This window comes from Tupaia chinensis, unplaced genomic scaffold (assembly GCF_000334495.1).
Source record: "Tupaia chinensis unplaced genomic scaffold, TupChi_1.0 Scaffold000228_1, whole genome shotgun sequence".
NCBI classification, from domain to species: Eukaryota; Metazoa; Chordata; class Mammalia; order Scandentia; family Tupaiidae; genus Tupaia; species Tupaia belangeri.
In genome coordinates, this window is record NW_006159703.1 from 3,489,439 (window position 1) to 3,502,107 (window position 12,669).

A 12,669-nucleotide genomic window follows, 5' to 3' on the forward strand; every position below is an offset into this window, starting at 1 on the left:
GAGTGAGATAGGATGTCTTACCTTTGCCAGGCTAAAGGGAAAGAACAAACCTCTTACCCCCCTCCCCTTTTTTTTTCATGCTCACCAGGATGTTGTAGCTAACTTCTATTACTTATCAAAAATAGAAAATATATAGAGAAAGGATCCTAAAATAATTTCTAAATAACTTTAGACCGACTGACAGAATTGCTTCCGTTACTCAAAAAGGCTTTCAAATTCTGCTTTTGCTGGGGATAATATAATTTTGTAATCTTTCACTGAATTTGTGGAGGGTAGAAGGAAAAGCCACCTTTGAACTGAAAATGTTCTTGTCAGGTGTAATTGTCCAAAGTCAATAACATATGCTCAGATAACCAAAATTAACCACACCCATGGGGCCTAAACCATGCTTTTGTATCTTGGCTTGCTGACCAGTTTCCTGGAATATGTGTTTCTGCTTTGGATGCATCTATAAATGTTTTTATTTTTCCTTTTAAAAAATACAAATATGGGACCAGTAGATGGCATAATGGCTACATCACTGGACTCCCACGTGGTGACTGTGGTCTGAGTCCCAGACCCAGTGGCTTAAAACTCACACTGGGGACATGTGAATGTAGGGCCAAGATGCCAAGCCAACGATGTGTGTCCAAGATCCCAAGAGAAGAATGGAGGAGGAGATTGTGGTGTGGCCATCCTGCCTGGGGAGTGATTTCTGGCTTTCTGTCTCTCTGCCACTCTCTGTCTCTCTGAAGAGTGCATGTGCCCTATAGCAAAAATCCCTCTAAAAAAAAATAGCCAGCTTGGCAAAAACATTACAAAGGAGAATACACATCTGTCCTGGGTCACAGCACGTTCTTGGAGTCATAGTCTGTCACTTCCTGCACAACATACCAAGTTCTATCCATAGTATTTTTTTTGAAGATAGACAACCACACAGGACACGTGTGCACGTGTATATATATATGTACAGTATATATACAGCAAATACACATACATGGTTCACAGATCAGTAGGTTTCAGGGATCACATCCTTCCAGTCTGCACAATGCCCAGCGCAGAGCCATGCACACGTGCCACTTAACTGATGGTGATGGCGGTGACAGGGATGCAGTTGAGCACGCAGCAGAGGACAGAGCAGCGCCGGAAAAGCCTCCCCTTCCCCTAGCCCCTGTGCCACTCCTGAGAGCACCCCCTGCTGCTCCTGGATCTCTCATCGTTTTCTCCTCTGCCCCACTAGGGTATTGCGCCCAACATACCTTTTCTAAAAGCTCCTGGTTTCTCTTAATGAAAAGTTGTTTATCTTCTACCCAGTGTGAATCCTGTTTGACAAAGAATATGGTGCAGTCAGCATTTCAGAGTGGCATGAAAGAGCATGTGTCGTCAAACCACTTTGCCAAAGCTGTCTTCTTTCCACCCAGTTTGTTTGCCTGCCAACGACTGGTAATGACACCCACCCCTGCCAGCTCCTTCTTCGAAGACATCGGGGCCAAAGTTGCCAGGAAAATTTAAACCCCTTTTCATCATCACTCACTACCTCTACCTCCTTCAGTCTGAATAATCCAGGACCAGCCTTCTGGGGACTCAGAAGTGACCACACAGGCAAAAAGTGAAAAGGGTCAGAATGCACACAGGCTAGATACATATGGATGGAGAACATTAAAATGCAGAACCATAAATGTAGCATAGAGGCAAGAATGCAGCTGGAGGGGTGGGTCTTTGTCTTAGCAGCTTATCATGATTCTAGGCTATTTATCTGTACAGGGCTCCTCTTCTTTTGCCATTCTCTCTCTTGCCCAGTCTCATTTGCTGTGGTGGCTGGGTTCACACTCTGGCCAGAAAAATACCACAGACAGAAATACAGAGTTGAACATTCTGACAGTCTGAGAAAGGTCACTGTGGAGAGCCAAGCCGTGTCCTGGGTGCGCCCCATGCGTGGGGGGAGCTACAGGAAGGTCAGGTCGAAGAGCCTGCATCTGCAGAGGAGCTAGCAACCAATGCCTACCTGCCCTTTCTGGGCCAAAGTCGCTTCCAGGTCTTCAATTTTGGCTTTGTACCTTTGCACCTCTGCTTGGAGCTGTTCTTGAGCCTGGTGAAATCAAAATTCCAGAACTCAACAAGTAAAGTAGTCACTCAGTATTTTTCTTCCTCTCATGTTCTTTGACCAGAACGCAACAAGTGGAAAGATTCTTATGACAAAAGAATCTTTGTCAAGTACTTTTTTGTGATCTAACTTCTTGCTTACAACTCCCTGTGTCTCCCTTTATCATCGGGTTAACATTCAAATTCTTGGGTTCAGCTTTTAAGAACTCTCATTATATTTCCAATCTTTTCCTACTACTCATTAAGAAAGTCTATCTCTTACCCGCTGATGAAATTCTTATTTTCTAGAAATGTCTCATAACTCTCCAGCTCTCTCTCTGTTCAGATGGGTTCCCTTACTGGAAAGTCCTGTCTCATTGTACCTCCCCAAATTCTTTTTTTTTTTTTTCCCAGAGCCAGTTGTGTGCCCTAAAGATTTAGATTTATCTAACTCTAAATCCAAATCAATCTGTATCTGTCAATATTTCTATCTCTGTCTATCTATCATGCATTTTGAGTAGTGTGTGTGTGTGTAGGTGTGTGTGTGTGAGAGAGAGCACTTTGGACACTGATGCATGGAACAACCTTGCTGGACTGTTGTTTAGTCTCATCATTTGTTTTTAGACTCTCTTGTATTCTCTATATATCTGATCCTGTGTTCTATGGGAAGGGTTTGTTTCTGTTTCCTGCCTATGTATAATTTGAATAGGTTGAATAAAATCAGCAATCATAGGTATCCTTTTCTGATTCTTCACTGTGAGGAGGCTATTTTTTTAGACTGCTAAGTATTATATTTACCTTTATCAGGTAAAAAAATAAATACAGGCTTAATTTTGTTAAGATTTATTTTAACCTTGAATTGGTGTTGACTGTATTTTTTTATATCACAGTTATTATATCTTGTGTGTACATTGGTGCTCTTTCATCTATAGTATCTATTTTTGCATTTCTACTGCCTTGGTATTTACTCTTTTTTCCCCCCTAATATCTCGCTTTCTTTTAGAATACTTTGATGAGTTTTGAATGATGAGATAGACTTATTCTCATAAATCTTAGAATGATGAGGTCTTTTTTTTTTTTTCCAACTTCAATGGCCAGTGATAATGATAAACCTTTATTTTAATGGGAGAGTCAGATGACAGAGGGAGGACTGTTTTCTACATCATCACCTCACTCGAAACAAGACATATGCTTTTATTTTAAGTGCCTTGGACCTATGTTGGTAAGAACGCTCAGTAAAAACCGACAGTGAAGACATACAATACAGTATTGGTGCATATACATGAAGGCACACAGGTGCACCCCTTCCCAGTGATCGATTGTCTACTCCAAACCACAGTGTTTTTTGTAAGCATGCTTACTCACTTATGTGTGCATGTATGCTACCATCTAAAAATATATTAACTGTAAAATCTATTGTTTTCCATCTAAACTTTTCATTGCATCATAGACCCTCTAAAACAAAAGTGGGATCAGATCACTGGGTGATAATATAAATTAATCTATGAGGAGGTGAGAGCATGGTGGTTCTGACTCTGAAGACAGAAAGCTAGTTGATATTCTAGCTTTGTGACCTGAGGTCAGTCATTAATAGCGCTAAGCTACATTTAACTTCTACTAAGCTATTACTTTCTCTTTTTTAAAAGGGAAATAATAATAGTATCTAGTTTGTCGGGCTCTTTTGAGAAAACCTAGATAATGCCTATAAAGCACTACTCAGCACAAGGTCTGAGCCTGACAAGCATTCGATGCACGTTAAGCATTAGCATTGAGTGTGCGTTCTTGTCTTCATTTTTTTGAAATAGGCTTATGAGAGGCAGTTACAATATAATAAGGAAATATTTGATTCAGTAAGATTTGCATTAGACTCTTAGCTTTGGGGGCCAGCCAACGATATAGTGGTTAAGGTGGCCAGACCCACATGAGTGACTGGCAGTTCAAGTCCAGAGCCAGTAGCTTAAAAACATGTCGGGTGCATGTGTCTACATGTCCACAATCCCAACAGGAGAATGGAGAAGGGATTGAGATGTGGCCCTCTCCTCTGAGGTGTCTTCTCTCTCTTTCTCTTTTCCCAGTGAGTAAACATAACCTATAGCAAATTAAAAAATGGGGGATAGGATCAGCAGATGGCATAATGGTTACATTGCTGCACTCCTATAGAGTCAACCACAGTTCGAGTCCCAGACCCAGTAGCGTAAAACTCAAGCCAGGTGTGTGTGAAAGTGCCCGAGAGGAGATCCCGAGAGGAGAATGGAGGAGAAGGGATTGCGGTGTGCCATTCCCCCTGGGGGATGATTTCTCACTTTCTGTCTCTCTGTTTCTTCAGTGACCACATGTACCCTATAGCAAAAGTCTCTCTTTGAAAAGACGGAGGCGGGGCAGCAGGTGGTGTAGTGGTTAAGGCACTGGACTCTTACATGGCTGACGATGGTTTCAGTCCTGGACCCGGTAGCCTGAAACTCATGCTGGGCATGTGTGTGTGCATGTCCAAAATCCCAAAAGGAGAATGGAGGAGAAGGAAATGCTATGTGATCATATCCCTTTCTCACTTTCTCTCTCTCTGTCTCTCCAGTGAGTGCATGTGCCCTATAGCAAAAGTCTCTCCTCCACCATAACATAAAAAAAAAAGAAAAAGAAAAAGGAAAAGAAATCCTAGCTTTGCTATTTACTAGTTATGTGATCTTCAGCAATTCAATTAACCTGTCTGAGTCTCTTTTATACAATACCTGCCTTAGGGGGCTGTCCTCAGGGTTCAATGAAATAGTTTCTGTCAAAATTCTTGGTACGATATCAGATGGAACACTGTGCACTTATTAACTAAAAAAGAAACTGGCTAACCATTGCTTTCCAAAGACAAAAGTTCTTTTTCTAAGCAAGAAACCAAAACAAAAAAATAAATGATCAAAATCCAACTGTCTAGCTTTGAAAATGTAAGTTTTCAAACTGTAAGAGCAAAAACTATATTCTCAACAATCTTTAAAGGAACAAAAGCATCAGTTGACGCTGGCTCCACTATCTTTAGATTCAAGTTGTGTTGACACAAAAGACAAAACAGTTCAAAAGCTACAGAGGCGAGGACGAAGCAGGAAAAGCTATCCTGTTGATAGTTTTACTTGCAAGCCTCAACCGCTGCACGCTGATTCAGACATCGCTCTGCAGATGCACACTGACCTTGGCTTCTCGTTCAGCATCGATGATGCCGCCTGTCTGCTCCTGCAGGAGAGCATAGGCTCTTTGGAGAGCCTGGTATTCTTTTGTTAATTGTCGAAATCGTAGCTCAGACTCTTCAGCTGCTAAACTCTAGAAGATTTTAAAAAAAAATAGCCAAAATAACTTGTTATAGTCCGATCCTGCAGTCAATGTGAAATACTTGCATTTGCCCCTCCACCCCCCCCCTTTTTTTTAGTTTATGCAATAAGGCATGTGTGCTTACTGGAGGAAGACAGAGACAGAGATAGAGAAAGTGAGGAATCACCTCCCAGGGAGGATGACTACACGACAATCCAGTCTCCCTTTTTCTGTTGGGATTTTGAGCATGCATGCACATGTGCTCCATATGATTTTTAGGCCACTGGGTCTGGGACTCAAACTGTGATCAGCCATGTGGGAGTCCAGTGCCTTAATGACCATGCCACCTACAGGCCCCCATTTGCTCACTTTTTTTTTTTTTCGGGGGGGTTTTTTGCTATAAGGCGTGTGCACTCGTCAGAAAGACAGAGAGACAGAGAGACAGAAAGCGAGAAATCACCCCCCAGAGGGGATGGCCATGCTGCAATCCCTTCTCCTCCATTCTCCTCTCAGGATCTTGGGCATGCATGCACACACGCCCGGTGTGATTTTAAGCCACCGGGTCCAGGACTCAAACTGCAGTTGACTATGTGGGAGTCCAGCGACATAGCCATTATGCTAACTGCTGGTCCCTCCATTTGCTCACTTTTTAAAGAGAAGTTAAAGGTTTGTTTGCTCTAACTCTCTGATTTTATTTTGAATTCTAAAGTATATGTATGGACATAAATACTAAAATAATTTCAAGATGGACACTACTAAAATATCTATTTATTTTAATAAAAGTCATTTACTTATTTATCCTCTGACTATAACTCATTTGGGCTGGGATTTCACTGAAGTTCAGATCTAAATGAGAAGTCATATGAAACTTTAGATCTAAATTTGAGGAAGTGACACTCAGAGTTTAACTCTCATTTCTTTTCAATACATTGATATCCAACAATTATTTTACTAGATAACTTAAAACAACATAGTTAACAGCTTTAAGTCTTAAACTTGAGACATAACACGATCACCAGGGAGTTTTGTGGAAAATGCGTATTGTGAGGTCTCACCCTGAAGATCTGAGTAAGGAGCTGTGAGGTAGAGTCTAGATTTCACTATACCCAAGCCCCTAGTTCATTCTAACAAAGATGGTCCACAAAGCATACTTTGTTACACAGTGTCTTAGACATATCCCAAAGCTTTCCAACTTGTTATCTGGTTCCTGGTTTCCCTTGATGATGAATTTAGGAGAGTAACTTTTATTTGAAGGAAGTCTTCAAGTTATGGGGTTGAACCATAGATAAGTTTCTGAAAGTGTTACCTGACACAGGTGAAGCTATTTTTCAAGAAGTAACAAAGCCAAGAGTGGTCTCGAAATTTGTCACCATCGTAAGGTCACTCTGTACTGTTCATAACAGACATAAAAGGTGTAATGCTTTTTCTCCCCTCGAAAGAAAGATTTGGTGATGATATTACATGGGACTAGAGAAGTGGAAAAGCTTACTTCATCCAAGTCATCCTCGGGAGTGGCTGGTGTTCGATCTGTTCTGAATGAGGCCATGGATGACGTTTCTGAATCCATGGAGTCTTCATCATAGCCGATAAATGGGTCCAAAACAGGCCTCTAGATGGACGGAAAGTACACATTTACTGACACAACCAAAAGTTGGGAACGGTGACATATTAATAGTAGTATTAAGTTATGCATATGTGTAAATGGATCCTTTAATGTTACTTGATGAAATAAAACTATCACCACAAGCACAGTAATTCTAAGTGTTTCTCCCATATTTTTTAACTCTGACATATGCAAGGAAGAGTCATTAATTTTTGATTCTCTTCACAGAAACATTGGAGCCTTTGTTATATTACATTTTATACCATAATGAACTAATGTGATTTACTCTTTCTAGTATTTAAAATATAATCAAAGGACTTTGAAAAAAAAACCCAACATCCATGAATAGGGATTTATCAGATCGTAAGTCTTATCACTCAATTCCATACCAAAATTTGTTCTTGGTAAAAACAAAAATGAAAATCAGACAGATAAACTAAATGACTAAACTCTGTGGATTGCGAGAGGCTATATGGGTATTAGTGGAAAGGGAGTATCATTATCAGTAACAGTGTACAAGTGAATACTGAAAATACATTAATTGATAACAGACTTTAAAATATCTGCAGGAGACATCAAATCGTATATTATCTCTTACACAGGCCTGGGGAGTGACTCTTCAGCTTGTTAGGTCACCCTTTCTATACCAAACCTAGTGGCTTTCCAATCAGAGAAAGTCATATTAAAGCAAACCTTTCCAGGTTAAAATCTATAAGGACTTTGGAAAAAATGCCAAGAGAAGAGGTTTACTTCAAGCAAATAAAGAGAATAATTTGCTGCATTTCAGAAACACTTGATTTATCACACTTTTTGCGGAAAGATTCCTGGACAAGCCTCACCCGGCTTTCTGTGACAAATGCCTGGCAACCTAGTTTTCTTTTTTAAAAAGATTACTGTATTTGTTTAATTTCATTTATTAGTATTATTTTCTAATTTGCTATAAGACATGCACCTCACCAGCGAGAGACAGAGAGAGAAAGTGAGAAAACCAGGTCTGGGACTTGAACCATGGTTGGCCATGTGGGAATCCAGCTTACTGTATTTGTTTAATTTCATTTATTAGTATTATTTTCTATTTGCTATAAGGACATGCACCTCACCAGCGAGAGACAGAGAGAGAAAGTGAGAAAACCAGGTCTGGGACTTGAACCATGGTTGGCCATGTGGGAATCCAGCACCCTAACCACCACACCACCCATTAGCCCCCCTAATTTTCTTATTACCTTGATTGGCTTGGAACTTCTTCTATGCTTTCTCCTCCGGATGAGCTTCTCTCGGTCCTGGAAAACAGATGAAGGACTTTTTAGATAGAGCATTGGTAGTTCTTTTAAAAGATAAGAATTGTTTTTCCCTAAGGCATTATATATTTTTACCTAGAATAAGATTTTGTTTTTAAAATTTGGACAAGTTGGGGGTTTGATACTTAAATATTTCAAAGTAAGAATATTCCCTAACTTTTCCTTGATGTGGATCAATGAGTCTTAACAATCATTAAGCGTGCCATAATCCTAACTCAAACCTTTGTTTTATATTTGAAAATCAAACAGCTCTGAAAATGGTTACTCATATTCCTCTAAACATAGTTCTTCAGTTTTCCCAGACTCAAAATTACTTTAAATTTGTGTGGAAAAAATAATTTTACAATAAAGCAAAACCTTATTCTATTTAGTCATCTGAAAACCATAGAAAGTTATCTTTGTTCTCACCTGAAGTCCCTGGAAGGGGCAGTGAAGTTATCTAGCTGGTTGAAATGATCTAGTGTTTTGTTTTGTTTTATTTTGAGTTTTTTTTTGCAATTTTTTTGGAAACTCAAAGAATGCCTAGAAATAATGATTGATTTGCCTGTTTTTTAAGACAGGGTTTTGCCATCCCATAATAACCCTATTTTTAGCCACCCAGCTGGGACTACAGGCATGTACCACCAAGCCTGGCTTTTCTTTCATTAGACAGGGTCTTGCTATGTTACCCAGGTCAGTTTCTGGCTCATAATCCTCCTACCTCAGCCTCTTGGGGTTGCCGAGATTATAGGCACTGCCACTTTGTCCAGCTTTTAGATTAGACTGGTGATCAAACCCAGGCCTCCCATGTGGTCCCCGCCTATAGAGCAGAGCATCTCAGCCTCATACCGCGGGGACTGCACTAGTGATCGATTTCTAGATTTGTTCTGGCTGGCAATAGAGATATTCTGGGAATTTGAGGTTTATTATCCACTAAGTATTCTAAGCATCACATGGATTCAAAATAGACGGAGTAAATGTCTCCTTGAGAGTCTGATCAACATGCCTCAACAGCTTAAAATTCTGTAAGAAACATACAATTTAGTGCCAGGATGTTCAAAGCAGGGCCCATTTCAGGACCAATGAAGCTGTGAGATTTATGAGTTATGGGGATGTGGAAGTAAAAGGAGGGATACAGGGCTTCAGACTAGATAAATCATTAGTTTAAGCCCTTCCTTAGTACTTAGACTTTTTAAAAATTTTTTATCTTTCTAAGTAGAAATATTTTGATCATGTAACCTCAATATATCTACAGTAAAATTTATACATGTATGCTTGGATTACCCTCCTAATCTATTAACAGTTACAACATGCATTATGACTTATACTCATCATTGGAATTTTTAAAAGTGAACCATGAACAGTTATAAATGGAAGGTATAACCTTTCCTTTCCTCGTTGGTATTTTGTTCACACTCCTCTGGAGACTGTTAACCTAAACCTCCTGTCACCAGGTCTTCAAGTCTCTAGGCCTTGGCTTGGTCCTGAAGTGAGAACCACCAAAGATTCCATTCATAGAATTAAGACAGATGCCAAGGAAGAAAACCCAAAGGCTGCTAGAGGTCTCCATCCTTCTTGCTGGAAACACAGATGCGAACAGGAATACTAACTGCTGTACCCAGTCAGCAGGTACTGAAATAATAGTCTGAACATCTGCAATTTCAGCTCCATCACCATCCAACAAATATTTATCGAGTAGTGATTACATGCTAGACATTGAATTAAGTCCTGGGAAACAAAAGGTATAGAGGATCTTGCTATCATAGGCACAATATTAAATCTTCGGGTCTCAGGGTACTGAGACTAAAAGACAATTAAAAGACATATCCACCTTACCTATCTATTTCCATAATGATGTATTTGAAAGTTCTTTTAAAGTACTTCACAGTTATTGGGAACCAGCAGTTAGCGTAATGGCTATGTCGCTGGACTCCAACGTAGTCGACTGCGGTTCGTGTCCCGGACCCGGTGGCTTAGAACTCACGCTGGGCGCGTGTGTGTGCGTGCCCAAGATCCCGAGAGGAGAATGGAGGAGAAGGGATTGTGGCGTGACCATTACCCCTGGGGGGTGATTTCTCGCTTTCTGTCTCTCTGTCTCTCTCTGTCTGGCGAGCGCACGCGCCCCATAGTGAAAACCTCTCCAAAAAAAAAAGTACTTCACAGTTATTGTTAACAAAGTATAATAATGAGAAAAGTATGCCATCATTTAATAACATACAATTTTTAGGAATTTAGACTCTTTTTTTTTTTTTTGGTGAGGTTTTTGCTATAGCGCGCGTGCGCTCGCCAGAGAGAGACAGAGAGATAGAAAGTGAGAAATCACCCCCCAGGGGGGATGGCCACACCACAATCCCTTCTCCTCCATTCTCCTCTAGGGATCTTGGACACACACGCACACACGCCCGGCGTGAGTTTAAGCCACCGGGTCCGGGACTCGAACCGCGGTCGACTACATGGGAGTCCAGTGACATAGCCTTTACACTAACTGCTGGTCCCAGAATTTAGACTCTTGAACACAATTGTACATTGGACATGTAATCTTGGGCCTCTGAGGTTAATCTAAAATTATTAAGTGCTTTCTGTGTCTGTTGATTTATTAACTACTCCTCCTTGGGTACAGCTTAGAGTGTAAGATCGATTAAGACCTACCCTTGTGAGCTCATCAATTATGTTCTGCTGCTCAATGACTTGAAGTTTCAGAAACTCTGTTTCTTGTTCTTCATTAGCTTGGTCGAGGTCATTCAGAGATTTTAATTTCTTTAAGGGTGGATGTGATGTTATTTTTTCTCTCTGGAATGCGAAAGAAGAAAAATACAAGCAGAGATTTTAAAAATCCCAGACTGTAGTTGTTAACATGTCAGTAGAAAGTTTATGAGGCTCCAACTAAATGTGAAAAGTGCCCAGCCTGAATATACACACACCAACTAAAACCATCCATGCTCTCTACTTCCCATAGTAAGTTGAAATCATTGGGATTGTCTGAAAATCTCTCTTGCTATATTGGGAGTCTATTAAAGAGTACACTAGCATACCACTTGTACATACATAAAACAAGTGTGGGTATCTATTTCTCAATTGCTATGTAACATCTCAGAAGATGAAGAGGATCTGCCTGAAACAGTCTATAAAAATACAAAAGTTAGCACAGTCTTGGGAGGAGGTTTTGTAGCTGGGGAGATATGTGAAGCTTTGTTTCTCCGTTTCTGAGCTTTGGGAAAGCATGCAGATTCCTGGGAGCACTCCTACTGTTCTACAAATTTAGAAACCCCATAAAATTCAGAGCCAGCAACCTCTTTACTTGCTTCCTTGCTTACATAAAGGAAAATCCAAATAGCCCTGAATTTTAAAAATACGCTGAGAAAGAGCAGTAAGTCAAGTTACTGGACTAATAAAAAGACGGAAGCTGCAGTTTTGCAGAGCCTGTGATACGCACCATTTCTGAATTCTCCTTGGTAACAGCTTTTAGTTTCTCTTCCATGCGCTGCAAAGACACCATCAGCTCATCGTTTCTCTTGGCGAGGCACTTGTTCCTTTCCAGGAGAGGTTTACATTGTTTTTCGGTTTCCCGCACGCGTTTTAACTGGGAAGAAATAAGTAGACTGTCTCTTGTGTTTGGGAGCATGGGGGCGGGGGTTAGGGAAAGGAAACTGGTGGGAACAAAAGGAGCCACCTTTACCTGTTTAACTATGTGGTGTAGGACTGCCCACTGTGTCTCAGGGCTGACCGTGGGTATTGTAGTCCATCAATTAAATGGTCGATTAATGCTTTGCTTTCAGTTTTCTCAAATGGCTTCTCATCATAGTCTTTATAACCTCATTTCAATCTAGTACCTTTATGGGGGTGCTGCAGGGATATTGCTTGTACAAGTGCCCAGGAAGTGTGACTGTTCACCTTGTCCCCTTTTGCCTCAGCTTCCCCACTGTGCTCAACCCCGGTCTCTGAGCTGACCTCTCATCAGCTCAGAGAGATAAACAGTTCATCCATATTACACGGGTACTAAGTAATACAACCAGGGCCTGCCTGAATTGAAGCCTGGTTGTCTGACAGCCCATTCTCTCCTTCAGGGATCTTGCTTAATCTCCTGTCTCACACTGAAGCTGTTTATTTTTAAGAATGTTCTATTGAGGAAAAATTCATGAATTAAACTAAATCAATTTTTGCACTTAAGAATATCTAAATCTTGGGGCCAGCAGATGGCGTAGTGGTTACATTGTTGGATTCCACATGAGTAACTGTGGTTTGAGTCCCAGACCTGGTGGCTTGACAATTATGCCAGGTATGTGTGTGTGCGTGCCCAAGACCACAGGAGGAGAATGGAAGAGATGGAACTGCTGCATGGCCAACCCCCCTGGACTTTCCATGTCATTGTCTATATCTTTCTTTCTCTCTGGTAAGTACACACATCCTGGCAAAAACCTCCAAAAAAAAAAAAAAAAAAAA

The 12,669-nt window shown here is 40.7% G+C and overlaps 1 protein-coding gene across 1 annotated transcript in view; it reads right to left on the reverse strand.

The window, feature by feature from the left end:
- Positions 1 to 12,669, reverse strand: part of JAKMIP2 (janus kinase and microtubule interacting protein 2) — a 188,604-nt gene that overhangs the window by 40,457 nt on the left and 135,478 nt on the right. Inside the window, exons 8-12 of the mRNA XM_006148053.3 lie at positions 8,176 to 8,232; positions 6,839 to 6,958; positions 5,233 to 5,361; positions 1,985 to 2,068; positions 1,239 to 1,301 (exon numbers count right to left, since the gene is read on the reverse strand). Of these exons, the coding sequence (XP_006148115.1) occupies positions 1,239 to 1,301; positions 1,985 to 2,068; positions 5,233 to 5,361; positions 6,839 to 6,958; positions 8,176 to 8,232 (453 nt within the window). The remainder of the gene's footprint in view (positions 1 to 1,238; positions 1,302 to 1,984; positions 2,069 to 5,232; positions 5,362 to 6,838; positions 6,959 to 8,175; positions 8,233 to 12,669) is intronic.